This window comes from Xyrauchen texanus, chromosome 3 (genome assembly GCF_025860055.1).
Source record: "Xyrauchen texanus isolate HMW12.3.18 chromosome 3, RBS_HiC_50CHRs, whole genome shotgun sequence".
In the NCBI taxonomy this organism is placed as follows: Eukaryota; Metazoa; Chordata; class Actinopteri; order Cypriniformes; family Catostomidae; genus Xyrauchen; species Xyrauchen texanus.
This window is the reverse complement of record NC_068278.1, coordinates 33,070,777-33,098,306: the sequence shown is the minus strand read 5'-3', so window position 1 is coordinate 33,098,306 and position 27,530 is coordinate 33,070,777. Positions and strand designations below refer to the sequence as shown.

The window sequence follows — 27,530 nt, the reverse complement described above, 5'->3', positions numbered from 1 at the left end:
AGCGGACCGTGAAGAGATATTCGTGGGATTTGACAAAGTGCATTGGATTAAAATTAAACACTACAACTTTAATTGGAGATTTTTAAAATGCTTAAATTGCAGCATTTACTTTTGCAGTAAAAATAATTGAATAGCCATTTTCCAAAATGTACCTGAATCAGTGTAATTTTATGACTGCATTTCCAAACTGGCCAATATACCGTTTATATTTAATGTCTTGGAAATTCATTTGACAAATAAAGTAATCTGTAATTTTTTAAAAGGATTTATTTCTATCAATGTACAGATCCAAGCAGTGAAACAAACTCACGTCCATAACAATGTCATACAAATATCAATTACAAAATTTATACGGTACAATATATATATATATTCTTTGCATGATGCAAAATATTTGGTGGCCCCTAAAAATTATTACTTTCAATATTTTCATCTTTCTTGAAATTCAGATTATAAAATAAAAATTCAAAATCACTATAAATGAAATTGCTCTCAGGTAAGAAAAAAGGAGCTTTTGAGCAAAGGTTTACTTCATTATTAAATTTCTTTTTTAATTGCCACACAGAAAACTATACAGTAGTTGGTGCAGTTTGGGTTGGGGAAACAAAATAAAAAAAGTTTTGTACTTCACAAAAAGAAAACAAGACAACCATCAAAGAAAACCATTAGATTCATTACTGTGTTCATGGCCATATTGAAACCCCACAACACAAGTCTAACTTCAAGGCATTACAGTATATACTGCATTTAAATAATCACTGTAAACACAGACGGGCCAATTTATTTCCCACATGAAGCTGTGCATTACAACACTTTTAAGTAAGCTATTTACTTATTGTTTGAGTGTATCTACAGTATCTGATATTATATCTCCTCTTATTAATAAAAAACGCTTTACATTCCTTTACAAGGAGACAAGATTGACAAAAATATGACCATTATAAAGGATATTCACCAGCAGCAGAATGGGTTACAGTGAATTGCTCTATTATTATTAAAAATGGGAGACTAAACCAGGGCAAAGGCATACACAAAAGAAATAAAAACAGTAAAGACAACATACCTCCTGAGGTCTCTACAACATAAAATATTCAAGTAAACAATAACAACACATAGCAGCATTCAAAAGTGTAAGAAAACACACTTCACAGATTCATTATTTCTGACTACATCAACACCATAATTTTCATTTCCATGTCAGAAAAATCACGAAATTACTCTGAACACTGACCTATTCCTTCTATATAACAGCTGGAATGTGACAAACTGGGAAAAAAAAACACATAGAAGAAATACACCAACACAACACAGACACAAACACCTAAAAGTATCCCATGGTGTTCAGATCTAAAATGATAATACACTTTTGAAATAGAATAATCTCAAAACCAAATACAACGTGCAGATCTTCACCTATACAATGACAATATAAATTAAATTAAGATTTTGACACAATCTCTGCCTCCCAAGATACTCAGAGCTGGCATGAATCCAGATCTTAGCCTATACTTGAGAATAATTTTTACCTACATGTGACTTGGAGCACACAGTTCTTAATACCTAAACAGTAGCCTCTAAATCCTCACATTCTGGGATACATTCAGGCATTTTAAGGCTTGCTACTATGCACATGAGGGACACAAGTACCTCCACAAGCACTGGATTTTCCAGGATTTGACAACACAATGCAGGACGTTTTTGCATTTCATGCAGGAGAAGGTAAAATTAAATCACAAAATGAATATAACCTGTTGTGTAAGGGTGGTAAAAACATTATTAAACATGTCTGAATGCAGGGCTAGAAAAATAGATTGCTCATTGGGCCACCAATATGCACAAATCAAACAACTAAATATCCAGATTAACCACTAGTCAGTCAAAACAGATATTAACAGCATTTTCAAAATCATGCTCTGAGCAAACTAAGCAAAAAGAAGTCGATGATGTATTATGTCTAAAAAAGAAAAAAAGTGTGTTCAGGATTCACTGACTAGTTTGGATCGATGTCAAACCACACAGTAATCTAGTAAGTGAGACTTGACATTCATTCACACTAAACAGAGATAGTGTATGAATATGAAAGCCTTGTACAGTGCAATGGATTTGATTCAAACATCTTCACTGAGCTGTGCTACAATGGAGTCTTTCTTCTTGCTTTATACATGCTAACTTAATTTACCAAGACAAAAAAAAAAAATAAAAAAATATCAAGTCATTCAGAGACCTTACACTTCTACGGTTATGTTACAAAGTTGTTACCTTTCAGATAGGGTCTAAAATATGGTAAATATTTAGCATTTACTGCCTTTAAATATTTGCCATCTACTGCCGAGCATAGTTGGCACACAAAACACTGTCTGCACACTTTCATGCAGTCAAGCTACACCCTTTTTCTCCCCATGCGTAGGACTTAAGTTTAGCATCCAGTTTAGATTTAAGTCCCACCCCACCCCTCTTGTACAATTCATCAAATAAATGAAACCTCTTTGTTTTAAACTTTCAGATAATTTTTTTCAGATACCTTCCTACATCAGACCTAGGAGTGCAACACTACAGAGTTTACACATATCTTCATGTCACTGTCTTTTATCCCCTGGATGTCCCGTTACATTAAGTTCCCTGGTGAATGAATGCTAACAATGTATTTTGTATTCACCCTCATGGCTGATTGTTATGACATGATGAAAAAACGTTCCTCCCTGTTTTGTTTTGGTTTGGCTTGGCGTGGTTACGTCGACTAGCGCCACAGCTTACACCTCCCTCCCACCCCATCTAGAGGGGTCCAGTGGGCTGTATGGTTCCCACCCCTGCTAGACCACCCTTCCCCCCAGGTAAAGGACAACAGGTGCCCTGGGTATTAGAGGCTCCCATCCTCTCCCATAGTGAATAAACTGCAGCACAAAAGAGAAAGAAATTTGAGCAATTAGAATTAACAGGCACATCAGAAACACTATTAGTTTACATACAGGTATAAATAGAATGTGGATGAATGTACATTGTCATGCAATATTACAGTATATACTTAAAATATAGGTATTAGTAGTTATTCATTCCAACTGGAAAATAGAAATAGAGATAATTTTATTAATGATGGGCATATGAATTGCACCAGATTTCCTACAGGCCTTGTTACTTGTTAAATCTAGACATTTGCCACAGCAGGGTATCTTTATCACAAAATTAAATCTCTTCTAAATTAATTCATGTGATTAAAACAATTTGTAAATGTCAGTGCTGGAAACCCTTATTCCAAATAGGCTTGGACACGCTCCTCTATTAATAGATTAGCTTATGACATTTTGATTTAAAAAGATATTTGATTACATGAGATTTTATAAGCTACCAAATGTAAGTTTACCTTTTCAACCCAGCAACATCTAGACCCCATAGAAGGCCGCAAGTCTCTCTTTGAGTGGAAGGGGAAACTGGTCAGAAAAGCGTTTCCAATTCTCATCTCCAACCTGGTTCTTAAACCCATGCAAGATCTAACAGGGAACACACACTTGGTATGAAGCATTCATCTATATTCCTCTTGAAGACTTCACCCAACTTCACAAATCATCAATAAAAGACTTCGTCAAAACACAGTGCTCTACCTTATAGAACATTTCTCGAAGATCATCTTTTGGGTTCATCCAAGATGCTACAGCATCACAGAAAAATATAAAGTCCTGAAGGGAGGTGGAGGGGTGGTAAAGAAAACAAAGATTCATTTTTCATTCATAGAGAACTCTGAGACAAAACACTGAGCAATAACCCTTACCTGCACCACACCTCCAGGGTTGACTGTGATCATGGTGCAGATTCCCCGGAAGGCCGAGTCTTTTTCTTCATTGTCTCTTATATTACGAAGAGAGGTGCACCTAATGAGGAGAATAACCCATTTTCAAATAACAAGCCTGTTTGGTTATTTTGCAATTGGAATAACACAATCAACACAGTATCATCATGACTACCACCTCAGAGCACCTTGGGGCGATCAAATGTTTTAGCACAAAGACTTTAAATATGATACTGAAAACATATACTATAATACTATACTGAAAACATTTGTTGTTGAAATTGCAATTAAATTCTGCATGTTCAGTGGGTGACCTCAGTTTATTTCCTTACAATAGCTCATTAACTTGACAAAAAATGTAGGTCTAATTTTATCATTGTTGATATAATTATGTATCTGCATATTTTGGGGAGAAAATTATCACCTGTATTGACAGGTACATTGCAGCAGGCAAGCACTTCACACTGTTATAAATGTTTCTAATGATGTTTAGCTGCTATTGCGCTAAATTACCGTAGTTACTTAATTTTCATTATTTCTTAATAGGTCAAATTATTGTAACAAAAATAATGTCTATATAGCACCGTGTATTCTGTCAGCTTTTCGTTTATGAAGTTAAACTAGTGCAAATTGTAGGGTGGGCATTCTGGAATAGAATCATGCAGCTAAAGGACTCTACATCTAAAAGGGAGCACATTATTAAGCAAGCTTTTCCATTTGACTATTGCTTTCATTTTCTAAAACCAGCAAGCATTTTATATTATCCCATGCACTCTATTAGTTGTTAGATAGCGACAATAAAAGACGAAAACAGAAGTGAAAAGTGAAATCAATTGAGAATACATGAAGGTGCTACTGAGGCAAATTAAACAACAAGACCTAGAGGGACAGGGTTAGTCACATGGTTGGCAATGATTTAGACTGAATCATACAGAACAGAGAGAGCAAGTCAGAGATAAAGGTAGAGAATGATGCCTTCTCTCAAGTGTCTTGAACAGGCCTCCTACCATTTCAATTTGCTTCATCTTTTTGCAATGCAAATCTGAGAATAAAACAGCTTTTGGGGCTTTCCACTGCACGGTACAACTAAACTCAACTGGACTATGGTTGCTTTTTTGGGGTTTTCCATTGTGGATAGTACCTGGTACCTGATACTTTTTTTAGTACCACCTCGGTCGAGGTTCCAAGCAAGCCGAGCCGATACTAAATATGACGTCAAAATCCTGCAGATCACTGATTGGTCAGCAAGAATCGTCACTACCAGTGTCACTGGATTTCCGACACCATTTCCGACATCAACCCACTAGATTTAAAGTTAGCAACTGTAATAACAGTATCATTTATCAAAAGAATTGTCTGTGTGCAAAACCACACCGTGGTCAATAAACGAGGTGCAGACGGTCCACTCGTTGGCGATGAGCAAAACGAAAAAGTCTCTCAGGAAGTGTCTCGGCTGTTGGCCGCACACGGCTACCACCGGACCTACCAATAGTATAGGAAAAAGTAAAAAAAAAAAAACAAGTGACTACAGAACCATCAAGGAAAAGTGGAAGTGGTTCGACCAAATGGACGCCATCTAAACCGGAGAGCATTGGGATATAATAATAAAAAATGATTGATCAATTGTCACACATTATACATACATGTCTGCATATATATACACAGTGAAATTATTTTTTTACATTTCCCAGCTAAGCTGGGGTCAGCCATGATACGGCACCCCTGGAGCAGATAGGGTCAATTGTTATGTTAACTCTATACTCTGCTTGAAAGCTTCACTTTATTTAGTTGACCAGCCACTGGAAGCTTGCTTCTAAAACAACCAGGCCAATTTAACTGTTACACTTGAGTAAAATCACCATGCAACAACTGCTTTATGCAGCACAATGAGCTAGTAACTAACAGCTAGCAGTTGGATTATTGTTTTGGTCAGTTTGTGTCATGTTTAAGATGTCACGGTAGTTGAGGCGGTGCAACTATGACGATCATCCTATAATCCCACCCACATTAAGGGGCACTAAACTGCAATGGAAATGCAAGCTCAGAAAAGTAGAGTTGAGGCGAGTCTAACCGTAACGTGCAGTGGAAAAGTGCCTTTTGTTTGCAAAATCTTTGGACTTTTAAATGATTGCAGTTCTCAAGTAAGACTTGAAGAAATACTGTGCCTTTTTTAAGAACACTGGAACAAGGTTAAGAGATTGAGGGAGGGCAAGGAGGAGAACCATTGGGTGAAAAAAGAGAAGATAGACAGTGAGAGGAAATGAATGAAATAAAAGATTGAATAATACACACCAGGGTCTTATAAACTGCTGTAGCATGGGTGCCACCTCTTGAGGACAAACGTAACCAAGACGACCAATTGTTATTGCTAAGGTAACGCAATCACGGTTATACAGCACCAAACGCCAACCAAGACATGAGCGAATGAGGGGGGGAGGAGAAAACAAAAAGAAACAAACAAACAAACAAACAAACAGACAACTCAGAAACAGAACTCAACAGAATCTGTGTATGAGAATAAACACAAGATTTCACTAGTGCTCTTCACAGCCTCAGAATACAGGGTCAAATGTAAAGTATGACACTAAAAAAACATACATCTCGTTTAAGGGAGGAGTCTTAGAAAACACAGCTTCTCTACAGGTCAAAGTTAGAGATTCATATAATCATTCATTCATCAATATTTGGCACCAACTTTCATGTTCTGCTATCCAATAAATGTAAGCATTCTGCCCAATTCATGCAACATCTCTACAAGATGATAGTATCATGATGAGTACGCACTGATGGAATGTTTTTTTACTCCATATTCAATTTATTAAAGATAGATTTTCACATTTTTAACATACATGTTTAACATAAAACATAATTGTTTCCTAAGATTTTCTCCCTTAAACTCATAAAACTTTCTTCAGTAGAACAGAAATGTCTTTTCGTTCTTTCTGTCTCTTTTGTTTCTTTGAGAATTGCATATTACGCCAAGCAAACTACATGGAGAGGACTAGATTCCACCAGGATCTTAAGAGGCACAGAGGAGGGAGACCTAAGTTTAAGAGACACAAACTACGCAACATTCTCATTAAAGACAGGCATTTATGAACAGTCCAATGAGACATGCAGAAAGCAGATGATTGACTCATTAGAGAACGCAGTTCAGTGCAGGATAAGCTGATTCAAAGAATCTGAAATAGAATTAAGCATGGTCTACTATTATTGTATTAGCTAGTATACATAACTATGTAGTAGTAGATAAATCGCTGGTCAAATACCCAAAAATTAAACATTAACTAGAAATGTAATCTATTTAAACATATTAACATTGATGAGGTTAATAAAAATGTAATGCAAATTCTGCACCATCAAGGAGATATTATTAGACGCGGATTTGAAATGCAGGCACAAAAATTGGCATAAGTGTAAGTCAGTAAGAATTTGTTTATTTTAACTGCTTTCTTTAAAAGAAGGTCATAGTCTTTGCAACATGAATAATCTATCAGCAATCCTGCATTAAACATTAGCCGTCCTTAACTAAACAACATTCAACATCTATTGGCAGATAAGCATTCACATTGAAAAAGAAAAGTAACTAAAACAACAGAAATAAATCGACAAACAGGAACACACCTACAAGTACCCTTGTTTCTGTGGGAGTGTGTTAGGAGCATTACACTTCACCCTCATTTAAAATTTCTAAAGGCATCAATGGGGGCATTCGTTATGGCTCAGACTAGAGCTCCAATTAGTACTGTCCAATCAGAGTGGAGTGTAACTGGGAAATAATTTGTGAGGTACAGGTGCTATACATTCATCCAAACACCACAAAATAGATTTAGAACGCAGTTTAGTAGTTTTCTTAGATTAAATGAAAGATTATTGAAGCTTTAAAGCTTCAAGTAAAAACAGTCAAATCAAAGACAGCAGGATTTAATAATCCTCTCATGACTATCTTAGAGTTTACAGGCGACATATCCTACATTGTTCATAATACCTCACTGACTGACGCTTACAACTTCATTGGGATGATTTAAGCTATATTAACTTTAATTGCTAACACAGGACTTACTGTGTGATTAATCCACTTCAGTCAATACCATGGGCTGGACTGTTACAAGGTCTGTTATATTAATTTCTGAGGACAGGAATGCCAACAAAACTCAGTTCAGACAGTCTTTTTATATAGAAAACAATTAGCATGGAATTGCTCATGTTCTTGTTTACAATTTTTTACCCAGTTATATATTGTATAAGAGTAAAAATATTCACATCAAAATAGCTCTAATATATATCAGACCTGGTAAAGTCCACTTCCTGGAGTTTGTATGGATATTAATAAGCACTGCAGAATGAGGACTGGGGGAGTTTGGGAAAAGGAGGGGACGGAAACCTCTTGTGAGGGGTCAGCCCGGTTTAGCACCCCTCAAATGGTACCTGTATTCTCCAGCAGAGTCTTGGGTGTGTTGGGTCTGTTAATGATCTCCACAAGCTGTTGTAAAACCAATGGGACATATGGCTGCATTTCAGAACCTGAGCAGAGATGAGAAAGTAGCATGTTACCCTAAAGAGCATTTTAAAAATCACTTAATTGTATATCTAAAATCATAGAATGAAGCATGGATGAGCAGAAAAACAAACAAGCGGTTGAATGTTCATACAGGGTAGTAAAAGGTGCTAAGGAAAAAGCGTGAAAGGACGAATTGCTCACCCATTTGAATAGATATTTCTCCAATGGCCCATGTTGCATTGTTGCATACCGATATCAATTCTGGGTTCAGGTTTGTTCCTAATATAGGCATGAAATTAGCTAGAGAGAGAAAACAAACAAAAGTTGATGTCCTAGAATGTATGCCATCAACAAACACAAATACAATTTTCTCATTTGAAGAAGGACATGTGTGACTGCATACCAATGCAAGGTTTGACATGCTGGAAACATGCTTTGGTCAAATCTCCCAACAAGGCAAATGAACTCTGCCGTACCTCTGGCATTTTATCCTGAGAAAATAAAAAAAGCAAAAGATCATAATTTTTGTAACCGTTCAAAGCTGCAGCAATTTTTCAAGCTTGTTTGCTATAATAAAGTATAGCTAGTATTTCAAATGCTTTGAAAATGCAACAAGACCACAGTTTTTACACAAAAAAAATGTTTCCTCCTCCCATCTCTCAGGTCATCCATGTGCTTTTGTTTTCCTTTTTCCCCTCATGTTTCTCACTGGTTGTGCTCGGCAGTGCAATCAGCTATGGCAACGCTGATTTGCTTCGCTCATTAGCAGATCAGCACCACCTGTGGCTCATTGCTATGACTTTATATATTCTCTCCTTTGTCTCATCTTACCTGCCATATTGTTGTTTTGTTTCCAGTCCAGTCATGTTGGTTCAGTCTTTTCCAGTTATCCCCAGTCAGTTTGTTTTCAGTTTTGTTGTTGTCTTGTTATTCTTGTTTTCTCCCTTGTGAGAGTTTTTGTTTGTATTTTGTTTTTGTTGTTTTATTTTTCTTCAATAAAACCCCTTTCATTGCCATCCTGCATCTTGGGACCTTCAAAATTCACGACGGAACGATATGGCTAACTTTGGACCCAGCGGAGTTATGATGGGCGTTTTAATGAACTCTGTTCCAGCCCTTGGGTAATTGGTCTAATTGGCCACGTCCGCTGCAGCTTCTTCGGGCACCTCTCGGGCTTCTCAATGACGTCGGCAGAGGAAGCCCTCTGCCGACCGCCAGGAGGCCGCAGCCATTCCCGCTGCAATTCCCTAGTCACTGCCACTGCACCCGACCATGGCGGCCGTCCAGTTCCCCCATCAACAAGCCTGTACAGTACCTCGGGGCTGGCGACAAGTCTATCCAGTGACCATTTACGAGCTTGTCCAGTCCCTTGTGACCGTCAATGATCCTTTCTAGTCACCGGCGGTCACCACCCAGTCTGTCCAGCCTCCTGCGGCCGCCAAAGGCAATTTGCTCTATCCACTGCTGACTGTCAGGATGTGGAGGAGGCCACAGCTGACCACCAGGAGGTGGCAGTCAATCCTATTGCAATGTTTCCAACTGTGCGGCGGAGAATGAAGCCAAGTAAGGTGCCAGTTCCCCTGTCTCTGCCAGTGCCACGGAGGCCATTTCCCTGCTGCGACCAGCACCCGTGGCCATGGAGGCCATTTCCCTGTCTGATTAATCTCTCGTCCTGGAGCCGCCTGTCCTCGCTCCTGCTCAAGAGATGCCGGCATCAAGTCAAGCTGCTATACATAGCCAGACCTCCAGGCCGGGTAGGGCCGTCAGGCCAAGTCATGCCACCCAGCCTAGTCAAGCAGCCAAGTCTTATCAAGCTACCACATCAAGTCAAGCAGTCAAATCAGGTGAAGCCGCCAAGTCCAGCAGCCAAACCCTGCTAAGCTTCTATACCTTGGTCCGTCCTGCTGGCGTTGCACTAGTCTGGCCTGCCGGCATTACTATGGTCCATCCTGCCAGTTCTGCCTTGAACCTTACCTTATTTTTTCTGTTTGTTTGGAATTCTGATTCCTTTTTCTTGTCTGTTCTGTGTTAGGTAGGGCCATCCACCTCTTCCCAACAAATTTTTTGATAATTAGTTATGGTTGTCTCTGAATATTAGGAGACAGGGATAGGAGAAAGTATTTTTTGTAGCAAAGGTTTTTTTTTTTTAAGTTGATTTGTATGGTTACCTGCATGCACTGATACATGAGAGTAAGAATGTTGCTGCGGGCAACCAGCTGTTCAATGTTCCCGCCGAGACCTTCTGCTAATCCACTGAGCAGATCCAAAGCCACGATCATGAAATCCTTATCAGGAGCTTCACAGAACTCAGGCTGAGACTGGTATAGCTGTGAGACAGAGAGAAGAAAAATGTCTAACCTGCTGTTTCAAATGCCACAATAGCTGCTTTTCCACAATCGGGCCAGGCAATTAACTGGTCAGCCAGGGCCAACAGCCTCGGACCTCAAGCCGCGTGACCAAAATCGATCTGCATTCCCACCAATAGCCCTGCAGCGTTGCCAACCAGTGGGAATGCATCTGGCCCTGGCATGCACTAGCACACTTAATTGGGCCCGATAGAGGACATGCGGCTAATGATGTCTTCTAGTAAATGCCTGCTTACATCTCTTGCTCCTTGCTTGCCTTGTTTTATAAGCCTCAATTTTTTTTTAATTGTGTTAAGTTAGAATGTTACAATATTTGTTTGCTTTTTTTGGTGAACTATATGAGGTCCCTCACCACTGCCTGGCCAAGTGTTTTCTGGACCAGGTTAACACAGCGCTGGTAGACAGGTTCACAGTATGGCAGAAAGCCACTCTGAAGGGCAGTGGCCACAGACGAGAGACACTTTAAGAAGAATAAACAAAGTATTACATATCTATAGGTCACCTATGATGATCTAATTTTAAATCCCAATAATCAGGTATATACACACACTTTTATATTTAATTCTGGACAATTCTTCTACTGTGTTTTTTCCCCAAACACAGTCCTTGTTTATAGTGTTTAGGTGTTGGGTTTTTGTATTTGTGCAAAGCTATTTAAATTATTTCTAGCTTAAGATTTTGTTTATTTACCTCTAACAGAGGAAAGAGGTCTTTATCTTCATCTTTTAGCTGGTTCCATTTTTGAATCAATGGAGGCATCAGCATCTGAATATATTCCTGCACACACAGAAAAAACATATGAAACACATACAGCACCCTGCCGTCATACATGTGAGGGAGAGGATGTTAGATATCCACAGTCAGCCTTGGTGTGTGTTTGCATGTAACATTCTATGTGTTTGAAAGAGGAAGATAGGTGCCATTTACACAAGTGTTTGTTTGTTTGTGAAATTACTGGTTTGTTGAGATGGTGGCCCACAGAGTCAGCCAGAGTGCCAATGGCATCATAGAGGATGAGCAGGTTCTTATGCTGGTATTTACTGAAAGCAAAGACCAATGTGTCCAAAATATAAGCAAGATATGGCACTAGCTCAGTGCACGCCTCCTCCTCAAGGGTAGCAAAGGCACTGTGAAAGTAGGGAGAGAATAAGAGATTAACGGGGTCATAGGGGGAAAATTATCATCTTAATATACAGAGTATACAAACAGAGTAAAAGAATTTGACAAAGGATGTGCGGACTTAAAAGTAACAGATATACATGCTTGAGTACTTATATTAGCACAAAATTATGACACTTCCTCACCTGCAGGCAGCCTCTTGGACACGCTTGTTGCTGTCCAGAATGCGTTTAAGCAGTTCAGTCATGAGGGGTTTGAGGTAGGTGTCGGGGGGCTGGCTCACCACCCAGTGTGCGTAACGGCTCAGAGTCCAGCAGGTGATGGAACGAACCAGTGCCTTCTTATCAGACAGGGACTGTACCAGATGAGGAATCAACTCGGGCAAGTATGGGATCATTCCCTGCATACAGCCTACAAGAAAAATCAAATCAGTAAAAATATAAAAAACACATGGGTACGTTCAAGATTTTAAAGTCACTTGTTTTAATGCTAATGCTATGAGGCAATTAATGTGTTTGAAACCTTCAGCGATGGCTCCCAGTACAAGTATGCCAGACTCTTTGATAAGCCACTCTGGATGAAACAACAGTTCTTTCAGTAGAGGAAGAATGTGCAACAGCAGATCATCTCTGAAAACATTCGCCAGGACATCCAGTGCAGCTGCAGAACATTTTCCTACACACACCATAGAACAATAATTATGACATACATGAAAATCAGTGGCTCATTTCAAAGAAGTCAATTTAATTTTTCCACTGCTGCTGAAACCAAATACTAAGTGTTTAATGGACCCTTTTCACAAACCGTTAGGACACATTTCCACCGTATTATGTAGTGTAAATATAGCAAACTTTTTTCTATTTTACATTTTTTAATTATTAAGTGTTCACTTGTAACATTATTCCTTGAGCTATATTACCCAAGTCAATACTGCTAAGTTGGGGTTTCAAATACAGCTGCTGAAGGATTGAGAGTAAGTATGTAATGTTTCTCTCTTCTGACTGTCGTAATCCACCACTTTCTATTTTTCCCTCTTTTGTAAAGTCAAGGAAAAGTAATAGTGGATGTCGGAAATGTGAAAAGGGTCCATTACCTGTAGATAATGGATGGTTTTAAGAATCAGGCATATGTTGCTGTTCAGTTAGTAGTCCTAAAACCGGGAAGAGAATTAGCCTTTTCAAACCATGGTAATAAATAGTAACAAGTTGCTACATTAGGATTACAAAGCTTGTCCCATTTACCCATGGCAAACTAGCTATCCGAGATGGCCTACAAATTGGCGTCATGCCTGAATAGCTCAATTTAGAACTCATGGGCTATGATGGATTTTAAACAGCACACAGAGCAACAGAGTCAAGGACTTGGTTTTGTCATTTGTGTTTGTGAAACTGTTCTGCAAGTTCTCTTACTTAAATTCCAATCTGAGATAGTTTCATCATCATCCAAATCATCGTCATCATCCTCCTCCTCCTCAATGGAGTCTCCACCCTCGTGTTGTTGAGCAACTGTGCGTGAGCGATGGAACCTTGGACGAATGTCCTGCTCGTTGTCTGGGATGGCTTCATCCTCCTCAACATCACCCTGCAAATTGATTACAATATTAATGGAATTCATAATGTTCTTGACATTTTAAGCATGTAGTGACAACATAGAAATAAATGAGTGTGTATGCATATATAAGTAACCGAGAGAAAGAAACTGACCATCAGCAAGATTATGTCAATCTCTGAGTATTTCATTCCATTGACAAGGACGGGTGTCAGCCTGCAAAAAAAGGGAACAGACTAATCCTGATAATCTGATCATTTAGTCTGCATCAAATAAGCAGTTATGCCCTGCCATTGCAGAACTGTGTTTATTAAATTTGGAAATGGATCTTTGTTATTTGGAGCTGTTCAAGTTTCTCAATTCAAAAAGAAACTGTGTGTTGGTGAGTGTGCTCACTTGGGGAGGTGTCCAGACAGAACCTCCTTACACACAGGTTGCTCAGCAAGTGTGAGCCAGAACTCACAAGCTTCCAGAGCTACATTCTCATCCTGGTCCAGTGTCCTCTGCAACATGTACTGAGAAATGAAGGATTTAAGATCAGTCAAACATGAAGACATTTCTTCAAGACATACAGTATATAACATTATCACCAAACAAGTCCACAAGAGGCTGCTGTTACCTCAACTTGCCTATATAGGATAGAAGCAATTTTTGCATTTACTAAACATTTGCAATTGTTATATATAGATAATCTTTTATGCAAAAAGTTAATTACTAGGGAAGTCAAGGTACACAGAGCACATTATTAATAGACTGAGGCATGGATATGTATTTGATGGTTGTGTAATAGTTTAGGTTATCATGAGCGGTTGCAGGGGGCATGGTCTAACCTCAATGATGTTGTGCATTTGAGGAAGGAGACGGTCTAGTCGGACTTCTAAAAGCATGACTAAAGCCCTGCACACATTCTTTCTCACTTCTGGCTCCTCATCACCAGCTAGTGCAAAAAGGTTCTGAGGCACAGAGACAGAAAAAAAACACAATAAAAACATGACATAAATCCTGATAACTACAAAATGGGAACGTACATACTACAAAGTTTCGGGAGTGACAATCGCATTTAAATTTTAATTCCATGTGTGTAAAGCATACAGAAGTTATGCCTGCAAATATGATAATTGACTAGTGAAAACCATAGCAATGATGCAGTGTTTTGCGCCAATGAACGAGAAACAATAAACATGGTTTTCACCCGTTTTGTGTTTGCTATTTTTGAGCAAAGAGATGTTTTACCATCTGGCATGGTTTAGTTAGCTGCCACTGACAGAACTGCTGTGATTACATCATTAACTACCGGTAGTTGTTCAGTTCGATTTTGTACACACTACGTGGAATGTATGAAAATGCGGTTGTCAATACCTGAATTGTTTTGGGAGATAATTCTGTTATAGAATGTATTCGTCACTCCACGATTAATCACTAAAATGTGAACTGACAACAGTATTAAGCTGTGGTGTATGAGGCTTATAACTGAATATCCAAAACTGGAATCACAAAAATAAATCAAATAAACATAAACATTTAAAAATGTTAAATAAAAAAGTAATTTAAGTGGTCAGTGTACCTCAATGAAAGGATCTATGTGCAGCATCAAGGCTTGTGTTCTACTGATGATGAACTGATTCACACAGGCAATGGCATGAGATCTACAATAGATAAAAATAAACACAGCACATATAAAACCAGTTTGTCAAACTGCTAAGCAATTCATACACTAATTAGATCAGAAAACAAGTCAAACATGCTTAGAAAAAAACTTTGAGTGTTCAGAGAAAGAATTCTGGAAAACAAATAATAGCTGAAAATAGTTAAACCGTTTTAAGAATTCATAACAACATTTTCAGCCAGCCAAACTAGGGTGCAAAATGTGCTAAACTCTCAGCTGTATTTAAGTAACATGATATAATTTATTTGGTCATATCTGAGTGATACATCATCTCACAAAGGGCATTGATGTTTCCTGTGAGCAGCAGTGGTTTCCAACAGCTGTCCTCTGCCAGGGAATGCAGGTTTATCCTACCTGATCTTGGGGCTGCTGTGTTTAAAGAACTGCAGGAACTTTGGGATCATCACATTGAGCGGCCGGTCCAGCATGTCGCTGTCCAGGATCTCGGCAGAGTCTTCACAGATCTTTTGCAGAGCTCCAAAAGCCCCCTAAAAGAGAAACACAACAGGAATTGAACACAAACTATAAACATTTCCTCTTCAGTAAAAAAAAACAACCTCCAATTGACAGTATAGCTCATACAGCAATAACATGGATGCATTATGCTATATACATAGAAAACAGGACATACATAAAAATAAAAAAAAAAAGGCACATCATTTAAAAAATGAAAAAGGCCATTCAAAGGAAGTGAAGCTGAATGATGTTATGATGCTCACAGCTTTAATCTGCCTGAAATGTTTGCTACTGCCAATCATTACATCTTCTGCAAACCTGTCAGTAAATGAGGGCCGCTAGAAGTGAACCCCAGCCCTATAAATCAAGTTGGCCTTCCACCTAACCTCCTCTCATCAGCCTGGGCACTTCCCATTTGAATAGATCCTCAGTTCTCTACCAGTAACTTGCAAGTTTTGCTCAGCTCTTTAAACCTTCAAAAATTCCCAGTAAGTTTTCTTTTCAGAGGCTTGTCAGTAATAACTTTCAGTATCATTGCAAGTCACCTCAATTCACACCCATTCTCCAGGTGCTGACCAACCAAGTAACTTTAGGCCTCTTACCTGAAAGTTACACACAGCTGTCAGTAGCAAGTGGCTCATGCAGATAATTTTTTTGTCAACATAGCTCCTGAACAGGAATTAGATAGTTAAAGGGGTCATGTCATGTATTTTGTTTTTTTTCTTGATTATTTTCATTTAAAGTTCACTTAAAATGTTCATAATATATACATAATATAGTATTAAATATTATAATATATTAAATGACCTTTTTCCACCCAGTCTCTGTCCCTCTGTCTGAAACGCTGTTTTCTGTGATGCCCCCTTTAAGACTTCAATATACATTGTTATGATTGGCTAACACCTTTTTTTGTACATGCATCTATCAATATATTTTATTATTTGTTATTCTATTATATTTAAAAACAAAATTCATTCCATAATTATGTGGAATAATGATGGCATAGCCCCGTGGGTGACTGCAGGATTTCATCTCATGGTACACACAGAAATCTGACAAAGTAATGAAGTGTACCCTTACTTTAGAGATTTTTCTTTAGTTTTTTTGGCAAAACAAGACGAAAGCGTTTAATTCTGGTGACTTTTAGGGAAGCATTTTTTATTATTATTATTTTCTTGAGCATGTATAGCATTTATGTAACTATTAGCTAAAGCATTTTTAAAAGAGGCTATTTAGACTAGTGTCAGAAACTAACTTTTCTATTAAGAGGTAATATTTGTCCCCAGAGTTGTCTTTAGGCGCATTTCTTTTTTTTCATTATTATGCCAACGTTAGGGCATATTTTATAACCAAACAAAATATGACAATATGACATCGTGCTATTTCAAATACTTAAAATTAATAAATTCCTTAAAATACAAGCGTAATTTATTGAGAGATTTTTGAACGGGCCTTTTAGAGCACCTGAACTTTACAGCAGCGCGGTGTCACTCGTTTCACACAGTGAAAATGAAGAGTTACGTTTATGCGATAGTTAGGCGTTAATATTGCTCAACCTTGCTTTGATTCATAACTAAGAATACACAATGTTATAAAAAATTATATAATTGAGCCTGTGAGACATTTAGTTTCTTTCTGTAATAATTGCTAGGAACTTTTCAAAACTTTTCTGCAAATTTTCAAATCGGATCTGACAAGTATATTTATAGTGATAGTTCACCTATAAATGAATATTCTGTCATCATTTAGACTCCCTCTCGTTGTTCCAAACCTTTGTGTCTTCGTCTTCTCTGCAACCAAAAACAAGGTGTTAGGATGAATGTTAGGGACTGATATCCTCAGTCACCATTCACTTTCAAAATGACAAACAAATGGAAGTGAATGGTGACTGAGTTTAAAATTCTGTCTAGCATCTCCTTAATTGTGTTCATTGTGTCTAAATCATACTGGTTTATAACAAGAGGGTGTATAAATTATATAATAATTTTAATGTCATCACTGTAACAGTGGGTATAAAGGATGACATAAGGAAAGATGGTTCATGCAAGCAAGGTGTTAAAATTAATAATCAGATCTTTGCAATGTAACTTGTTACTCGCTACTTGAGTAATCTTTTAATTCGACACATTCTTACTCAAGTAATTATTAACTGTACTTTTACTTATACTTGAGTAATTCATTTTTAAAGACTTGGTACTTTTACTTAAGTACAGTTGTTGGCTACTCTACCCACCTCTGCACCTGATGCACGCATAAATTCTCCTCCCCCTTCTCATCTGACACAATAGTTCTAATTCATGTTTCACCGCTGTTTTAACTGTAATTGTCACCTACTTCGAGAGAGCATCTTGAATTATTAGGATTTATTCTCAATATTTCAATCAATCAAATTTGAACAACATAATGGCAAGCGCTCAGAAGGAATGCAGCTGCGCAAAGGTGACGCCCTGAAATTACGCTTAAATAAGCAGGACATTTCATTTTATAAATACATTTCACTTGGATTCTTCGTTTCCTTTCCTTGCATCTTTTCATTGTATACTAAGAGGGAGCCGATAGGATGCAAAGAAAAGAATGCAAGTAAAATGGACGTAGTAAAAAAATGGATGAAGTAAAAATAAGTTTTTAAAATGAGAAGCCATAGATGAGAGAGTTGCTGCACTCTTTCTGTGCTATATGTGATATTAATGTCTTTTTTCTTTTTCTGATAAGCAACTGACAGTAAATAACATAGGAGATATTCAAACAGATATCATAAAGCAAGTTTGTACATTACTAATAGCCAAACATTGTGGCGATTTTACAACATATTAAAGTCATGTTCGTATATAAAGCAAAATAAAACAGTTAGAAAATAAGTTTTGCACCATACACTGCAACAGTAAGGATACCTTACCCCTGGTTTGGAAGAGCGATTAGAGCTAGATGTCTGTCGGCCTTCAGAAAAAAAAAACACGGCGCATCTGTCAAACTCTGAGGTGGTGGTGTGTACGCGTCTACCTATGCTTGTGCTGCTCTTATCACGGACGTGATCAGCCAAACAAAATGCTTGTTCACCTAACACTGAAGTTTAACAAATCGTTCACATGGATGTATAGGCTACTTCACAATGTTTTCGAATCTTCCACGACATTGCAATCTCTTTGTTAGTTAAATAACAATGCAGCAATGGTCTCTAGGTGTTTAGCAATGGCTGTGTCACAGCTACCTGTCAGCTATCTCCTCATCATTCACAATGACTGCGCACCAGTGGGTGGACCAAAGAGGCGATGATGTAAAAGGAGGGACCGTTGATCTCTTGATGTGGAGACGGTAATGCATTAATGAAGGTCCCCTAGTGATGTAGGGTAGTCACGGAAGTAGAGAAAGATGTTTTTGCAGCTTAGTGTCGATAAATGCACTTTTTGGACTGTCTAGAGTTCTGAAATGTACTGAATGTTTTTAATAGTACAATAAACTCTTACGTGACAAAAGATCAAGGAATATTTGATTCCTCATGACATGACCCCTTTAATGAGAGTTCCAGGATTACTATTTTACAGCACAATGAAAAATAACCATTCCACTATCAATGCAAATGGTTAAAATGGTTAGGAAGTTAGAAATCCTAAAGTTAGGAAATCCAAGTCATTCATTGAAATAATATGTTTGACTTAAGCATCTTTCTAACATTTAAAAAAGTAATTTGAATAAATGGGTTGATAGATGTTTAAATCAGTGACCATTCAAAATTATTAAAAACTGATTCAAAGCAATTTGATGGAGAACAATCCAAAACCAAATTTTGGAAACTGTGACACCCTCCCAATACATCAACCTTCCTCAAGATCTCACAGACATTCCACCTGTAAGGAAACTAATCAGGTCACGAGCACAAATGGTGCCGTGGCAACAAGCAGTCTGGCCTGACTGCCGCTATGGCAACCGTCTCCACAGTCAGCTAGCACTTGGTTGGAGATGGCACATTTTGAGCTGGAAGCTGAGAGAAAGGAACAGAGGAAGCCTCAAGCATTCTCAAGGTCAAAAAAAGCATTCAAGTCTATCACAATATCTAATGAACACATAGTCTTCATGTATGTAAGCTATGCAATCATGTATTGCACAGAGGTGTATCAGAGACTGTAAGCCTATTTCTCAAGCTAACAAAGGTCGCATTTAAGACACATCATGGAGAAGCCGTTAAATACATTATAGAAAAGCATATTATAAATTTACAATAATTTCATAATTAAAAAGTTATATTCTAATTACCACTCAGAGAAAACGCAGAAAAATATTTCACAACAAACTATGGTCTCCAGTTAAACTTATGCTACAACTGTACAATTAGCTTATCAGCAATTTCCATCACGCTCATTTACATTTTTGTATCAGCTTTCTCATGTATCGGCCGATGTGGCGCTTGGCCTCTTTCAGCCGATAAGCAGTGATTCATGAAAGGTCAGGGATATCTAAACCATGCCATCTAGATAGCATATGTCATCTCTGCACGTTAAACCCATTTTACAGTCAAAAGCGCTCTATGCCCAAGCTAAATAAAGTCATCACAAACATTCTGGAGATGTCTGAAGTCTCACGACTGCTTCAGACTTCATATAGAAACATGAGGAGCCACATGTTGCTACCAAACCAGAGGAGCATAGTTTTGAATGGACACTTTGTCCCTGTTACACACATACACACAAGGCTATAGGTTGCCTACTTTTTATGTTATTCATAGCACATGGGCAGGCTTGCAATTCTCTTACTCAGCATGCCAGTGTAAGTTGATGTGCATGTGTGAGTTACCCAAGTAGCTGGCTACAGTATGACAGCTAGCTTTGATGTAACTGATTTTTTTACAGGGTCATACACACTACTATTTATAGATGCATATTATAAATACTCAGACTGCATGCTGTGTGAGGATTTGCCAATAATTATAGGCAGATGGTGTGACATTCAACCTGTTTGAAAACTGTCATTATTTCTGCAATACCATCTGCTGCCACTAATGGCAGAGAAATTACACACTTAAGCTTTAAAATATATATAAACATTTCCTTTAATAAAAATATTATGCATAGCACAAGTGGACACATATACACATAGTATAAGGAAAGAAAAGCCTGAAAGTGTGCACAGCATGTAAGGGTGTCTGAGATCTGATCTCCACAGTAGAAAATAACTGACCTCAATCTGTGATAACAAGCCTGCTCAGCAAGTGTCTCATAGTCACACAGAGCAGGGCATTGTACTGTGTGTGCTGTGAGTTCAGTGACTCTTTGCTCTTTGTGTGAAACTACCATTACAGCATGCAAGTAAATAAAAGTAGCATCTCAGGTGATAAATTGGGCTTATGTTATGTTATGTTTGCTCAACCCTAACACAAACACTGCCTGTGAAGTTGCAGGACAAGAAAGCTGCTCCCAAACAAGCCCAGCAGCACTTGAGTTTACATACAGCTCTGATTACAGGTCAAACCTCAAATATGCAAACTTTAGAGACAATGAGTATCATGGATTCTTCAAAGCAGAGATAGTATGTGTGCTCAGATAAGGTGATCTACTACAGGTCATACTGACCTAATGCCAAGCCTTTACCTTATTAGCCTTGAGCCCAGATACTTACGGCTCAAGCAAGTTCACTTACATGCATGAATCGCCAAAAAAAATCTCTCATACTCGAATGCGTATGTTATTGCCCAAGTGTCCAAATAGTCAGTATTTCTTACTATTTATTAGCAGTATGTTTTCAGTTTTAAGACATCCCAATCAACTTTAGTATAGACACATAATGATAATGTTAACATGCAGGATCTTACACCAATTATGCTTAATACGCTGACAACATGGACATGTAAATGCCTTTATCCTTTATCAGAGTAAGGTCATAAATAGTTTATGTATAAACTGATCGACACAGGTAGATTTTTGCACAATTACACCAATTTCATGTTTTCATCTGCATTCTTATCAGCTTATGCAAAGTGTTTACAAAATTACGTTTTGTCATCAAATGTAGAGAATATCCTTATGATTTCAAATCCCATGTACTGGCAGTTTTATGGCTTTATCGGATTGTTTGAATAAGCATATTTTTGGTAACCCTCATATTGGTGTACATGTAAACGTGCTCAGTGGCATATATGCACTTCTCATTTACTGGTCCTTGAACTGCAGAACACTGAAAATGAATGGATAATTTTGTTGCCTTTACCCACATAACTAGACACTGAATAATGTGTATGTTTAATATGTCCAATTGCAAGCCTTTCCTAAAACACAAACATTACACAATTAAATAATGTAAAAATATTAATGATCTCTTTTCTCTCTATTGCATTTTTATAGGAATATTCCAGGTTCATACAAGTTAAGCTCAATCAACAGCATTTTTTTAAATAATGTTGAGTACCACAAAAATCTCTTTCGACTCATCCCTCCTTTTCTTAAAAAGCAAAAATCTGGATTACAGTGAGTCACTTACAATATAAGTAAATGGGGCTAATTTGTAAACGTTAAAATACTCACTGTTTCAAAAGTATAACCACAAGACGTAAACTATATGTGTGTTGACTAGGGCTGAGCAATATGACGATACATATTGTGGCGTCAATATAAAGTGTCAATCGATGTTCAATGTATATCGCAATATGTAAATATCCATGTGCGAAGCATGGGCTTATTTCTCAGTGAGACTGAGAGAATTATAGAAACATGGACATGGTTTTTAAAGCAACATTTTCTGCAGCCGGCCAAGCAAATTTAGTGACCTTCACCACACGTTTGGCACTTTAAACGTGCTAAATTTTCTCCTCATCTGACATGCAAATGTTTCACATGACAGTGGCTTGCTTTGTTTCTGGAGCTCCAAAGTGTGCGAGAATTCAGCAGGCTGTGCGATATTTGTGCTCCAGAGACAGGAGGGCTCCGAGCAGGATCACTTGTGTTACTCAATCATTTTTGACCCAGGAAAACCAATGGGAAGACTCCATAAGGAGCTTGTTTTTAAAAAGGTGCAACATCTGTGATTCGCACAATGATAATCACTTGTAATACAACAATCTGTTTTATCACCTCAAAATGAAGTATGCAAAAGAACATTATGAAAGCCAAAAGATGAACTCTGTAATAATTCGGTCATTTATTTATTTATTTAGCAAGAAGTGATATTTATTTTCTTCAAGAAGTGTTTATTTTCATTGTTGCATTGCTTTGAGAAGATCTTAAGATTCTTGAGCAAAGTTTATAATTATAACAATAATATTGGTCAACAATTTTTTAAACCAAAATTTGACTGTTATATTTAGCATTTTGGTAAGGTTGATTTTTGAAAACAAGTTGATCTTAATTTATTTATTTACTTTTATATTGTTTGTCAAGTTCAAAATAAAGAGGAAGTAGCTTTAAGTTATAAATTATTTAATTCACTGACAATATGTTTATTTTATATATAAACCAATTTTTCAGATTTTCCAGAAAACTTTTACTATATCGTGATATGTATCGTTATCGTGATTACTTGTTATCTATCGTGATATAAGATTTTGATCACCCCTAGGGTAAACATGATTTTAGTGTAATAAAATCGCTTGAACCATTTCTGTGTAAAGTTATATCCAGTTTTACAACTTCGTTGCCATGACGATGTAATGTCAACAAACCCAAAATGACTATGAAATTGATGATTTAAACAACTTTAAACAACCATTCACTTCCACTGTAAGTGCCTCACTGTAACCTCAATTTTTGCTATTTTTAAAGAGAAGGAATTACGAGTTGAAATAATTTTTTGTGGTAATCAACATCATGCCTCATATTTTGTCGATTGAACTTAACTTGTACTGAACCTGGAATATTCCTCAAAGTCTAGTATTTTCTCCAACCATGATCAATATGATCTTATAAAACAGTCTAATTCTGACTTTTGTTTATGTTATGACCTCAATGTAAATAATTATTAAAGAGTAGAAAAACAATATTGCGTGTGTGTGTTGGTGTCTTTACTTCACAAGTGTTATAGTCCTCCGAGTCCAGTAGTAAACAGAGTTCAGGCAGAAGCTCTGGCCAGTTCTGTAACTCCCCTTTAGAGGCTATGGTTGTGATCAGAATACCTGAGGAACAGAAATTAATTATACTGTCATAAAATGTACCATTTAGCTTGGCCCGTACCACAGTTTACATAACCAGCTGTCGCAAGCTACTGTCTACACTGAAAATCAGTTTCAGTAATCTTTGTAACACATATCAGAACATCACAGCACACAAAATTGAGAAATGATACCAATTAGATGAAGATTTATGATTGTATTTCTATCTTTCTGGGCAACCACTTTTTTCCCACTAAATGTAAAATATAAAATAAAAATTAGGAGGAATGATACAATTTATGATGTGTTCTGTATGATACTGACTGGGTAACCATAGAAACATAGCACTGCAGACCTTACCACAGACTAATCACAATAAAAAAAAATGGCTAATCCAAACAACACCAATACTGATGCACCTACAACTACGCATATGCTACAGCCATACAATCAATAAATAATCTTTATTCAAAAACAACACAAAACCATAGACAGACCCTAGAGGCATAATAAAGTTTAGAACTAGAGAACTGTGGCTAAGAGCCAGAATCTAAATGAACTGCCAGTCCATACTCACCCACTGTGGCTCTAATGAGCGGTGAGGAGTCTCCAATGTTTTGCAGACACTCATTTTTGATGAAGTCCGAGACACCATTAGGGAAGTTCTGGTAATGGGCCTTAACATTGTTCTTAAGAATGAGACCACTGAGAGAGCGAGTAGGCTCATCTATGAGAAAGGGAGATGACAAGCACTGGTTTCAGTCAGTGTTGAAAATAGGGTTCTGGGAACAGATCACACCTGCATTAAAGGAAAAAACATCAACTGGTCCTGTGGATGCTTAATAAAGGACCTTCTGTTTTATTTCATATGGACCTCAGGCTAATTAAAAGAAAGAGAGGAAGAAGTCTTGGTAGACGAACCAGTGCCATTTCTAAACACGTTCTGTGACTTGAGGCTTGACAAAAGATAGATTCAAAAGGTAATTCCAGCTAAGCTCTGACCTGAAATCAGACCAGGGTAAAGGGACTGGCTTCAAAAGTCAATAGTGAGACTAAACACTGCCTGAGATAAGAGCTGCCACTATTGTCTGCCTGATGAGGAAACTCCCTTTCCTCTTATCAGATCCATTCTTTCCAGTAACTGTGAAATAAGATTATCTCTTAATATATTACACTTCCTTCAAACTGCCATGGCAGACATCATAAACAGCAACTAATAACCATGCTGCAGCCTCTCATTACAAGATGTGTCTATGCACAAACAAAAGGGTTCCATGTATCGAACACACATTCTCTCTAGTGAAGGTACATGCATGGTTAGGGCCCTATGAAATAAGCTGAATTTTTTTTCCAAATTCTGTGTTTTCCATTTTATTACAGTTTTAAAGTTAAATAAAATGTGATCATTAAAAATGTCTAATCAAATTAATTCATAGGATTGTAATCAAGTCAAACAGAACAATTACTTTTCAACATATCATTGCATTACTTTTATTAAATAAAGCGTGTCTATACTGGTCCTGACAATCCAAAACCAAAAATAAAATGTTTTGGATAATGTGCTGATTAAACCACAAAAGGCAATGATTTAATTATACAAAAATATAGTCTGCTTGTGCTACGTGCTTCAAAGTCAATTAATTGATCTGCTTTTTGTCATTAATACACACGTGATGTTTATGACACAGTTACTCAATAAGCAGTGGCTTCTCACATTCACTTACTGTTAAAGGATGCAGCTCATCTACCATATATCTCAGCCTTTTGTGGTTTAATCATCACATTAGGACATGTCACGATATTAATTTGTTTAATTGTGCATTTATACATTCATGTCTTCTCAAATATGTCAAATTCTGTGACATTTAGCGTATTATAGTTAATTCCGTTTTTATGACTGAATACTGCAATTCCGTCCGTGGTTTCCACAATGCGAAAATCATGGGCTTTAAAATTTAAGTGATACAGTATATTTCTCAAGACGCACGTTTTTCAGCTTAAGTATCCCTTAAAAAATAAAATAATGAGAATCACCAGCCAATTCAGGGGTTGGATTCACTTAAAAAAATTATTAAAGGTGCACTCAGTAACTTTTGTTTTTGTGTCATCTTGGACTTACAGTGACACCAAGCGGCTTGGATGCAGCATCATTTAAAATCAATAGTTTCAGATGCATTGTAGAAATGTAGTATTCACAGTCAGTCATGATTACTTTAATCAATGAGTGAAAGTGTCAAATAACAGGACAGTTACAGAGATTAAGCGAGTAGTATTCGGCTGGTCCTGTGATTTTAACATGGCAGCTCCCATGTGCGGAACCTCTCCATGTACAACAAAACAGCTTTTATAAGGTTACTGATATTTCTTCATTTTAATGAGTGCTCATGATTTCCTACATATATTGCAAAATTACAATTCATGTCATTAGGAGTTAAACTTGTTTTAATGAGGAAAAAAATATTGAATGCACCTTTAAGAAAAAGAAAAAAAGTTCTTAGGAAGGATAAATTATAAGTAGTTCGGGCCTAGGTATCTTAGAGAGTAAAGACGCCGACTACCACCCCTGGAGTTGCGAGTTCGAATCCAGGGTGCGCTGAGTGACTCCAACCAGGTCTCCTAAGCAACCAAATTGGCCCAGATCCTAAGGAGGGTAGAGTCATGTTGGGTTAACCTCCTCATGGTCACTATAATGTGGTTCGCTCTTGGTGGGGCACATGGTGATTTGTGCATGGATGCTGCAGAGAAAAGTGTAAAGCCTCCACACGCACTTCCTCCACATGTCTCTGCGGTAATGCGCTCAACAAGCCACGTGATAAGATGCGTGGATTGACGTCTCAGACGCAGAGACACCTCTGCCACCCGGATAGAGGTGAGTCACTACAAGCATTGGGAGTTGGGTATTCCAAATTGGGGAGAAATAAAAAAAAAAAAAAAAGGTTTGTAAGAATATTCCGAAATGCAATTCTTGACAAATTCTTAAGAAGTTCTCAAACATTTTCTGAAGAAAATCTAATTTTTTTCCTCTTAAGGATAAAATGACAGGCTTTGACTCTGTCTCATTACACCTGCTCATGAAGTTTCCTTGTCTAATACAATTCAATAGACCTTTTTCATGGTGATGCCATCTTTTATATTTAACGGGAATGACAATGAGGCTGTGAGGGATAGTCTCACATCTCTTTAATTGCACAAACAGTATAAAACTGTAAAAAGCTCCTAGATCACATATGATTTTCCACAAATCATGTTGTCTGGAGTATATTGTCTACTGGATGTTCTTGGAAATATGTGTTTTCAATGTTTTGTCCACGGAACGATCCAAAAACACTTTAAACTGCGGTACAACCCATTGAAGTGCCTGTACTTCTGTCCCTCACAGCATCGTGGTCATTCCAACCAAAAATCAAAGATGGTGATGATGTGAATGAGGTCTATACTTCAACACTGGTATATCGTAGCGTGTATGTATCTATTAAGTAGCAAGCACCTCACGGTAGTTTATTTTTTATGTAAAATGCGTGAGACGTGTTAGTTTAACAACACTATAATGTCATATTTTATGCACGTCAGTAAAAAGGACAGTCTTTATAATGATCTAATTATTATGATTCTACGAACTCTAAAGATTGCGGAGAGAGAGACTGCTATGCAGCGCATCCATTTGAATTGTCTAGCATGATTGGTCACCACATTAAGAAGCTTCAAAACTACATTAATTGTTTGAATTTCATAACATTTCCATGGTTTGAAAACGGAAAATAAAAATAACATAAAAACGTGTTTTGGACTAACAGACCAACGTTTTTCAACTTTACATGACAGAGCAAGTCACATAAGATAGGAAATCTATTAAGTAGCGTGTTCATGTTGCTCAACTGGTAGAGCACGGCACTAGCAACATGAATATTGTGGGTTTGATATTGTTCCTAACCCTAATACACAAACGTATTAAATATACATGTATGTATAAGCCTACGTTAAATGTACTGTACATTGTTTTGGGTAAAAGTGTCTGCAAAATG

General features: G+C 37.4%; 1 protein-coding gene across 2 annotated transcripts in view; it reads right to left on the bottom strand.

The window, feature by feature from the left end:
* Nucleotides 1-272: 272 nt before the first annotated feature.
* Nucleotides 273-27,530, bottom strand: part of tnpo1 (transportin 1) — a 29,356-nt gene continuing 2,098 nt past the window's right edge. Inside the window, exons 3-24 of one of the 2 annotated variants that reach the window (XM_052102610.1) lie at nt 24,086-24,235; nt 23,426-23,532; nt 15,336-15,469; nt 14,880-14,961; nt 14,146-14,268; nt 13,712-13,830; nt 13,471-13,531; nt 13,177-13,348; nt 12,290-12,442; nt 11,953-12,178; nt 11,604-11,775; nt 11,339-11,425; nt 11,001-11,108; nt 10,451-10,609; nt 8,686-8,773; nt 8,484-8,582; nt 8,210-8,305; nt 6,074-6,149; nt 3,764-3,863; nt 3,597-3,671; nt 3,359-3,485; nt 273-2,891 (exon numbers count right to left, since the gene is read on the bottom strand). In XM_052102610.1, the coding sequence (XP_051958570.1) occupies nt 3,378-3,485; nt 3,597-3,671; nt 3,764-3,863; nt 6,074-6,149; nt 8,210-8,305; nt 8,484-8,582; nt 8,686-8,773; nt 10,451-10,609; nt 11,001-11,108; nt 11,339-11,425; nt 11,604-11,775; nt 11,953-12,178; nt 12,290-12,442; nt 13,177-13,348; nt 13,471-13,531; nt 13,712-13,830; nt 14,146-14,268; nt 14,880-14,961; nt 15,336-15,469; nt 23,426-23,532; nt 24,086-24,235 (2,495 nt within the window). In that variant the 3' untranslated portion in view covers nt 273-2,891; nt 3,359-3,377. Of the gene's footprint in view, nt 2,892-3,358; nt 3,486-3,596; nt 3,672-3,763; nt 3,864-6,073; nt 6,150-8,209; nt 8,306-8,483; nt 8,583-8,685; nt 8,774-10,450; nt 10,610-11,000; nt 11,109-11,338; nt 11,426-11,603; nt 11,776-11,952; nt 12,179-12,289; nt 12,443-13,176; nt 13,349-13,470; nt 13,532-13,711; nt 13,831-14,145; nt 14,269-14,879; nt 14,962-15,335; nt 15,470-23,425; nt 23,533-24,085; nt 24,236-27,530 lie in introns of those variants that run through there. The other variant, XR_007968476.1, reaches the window with a different exon arrangement.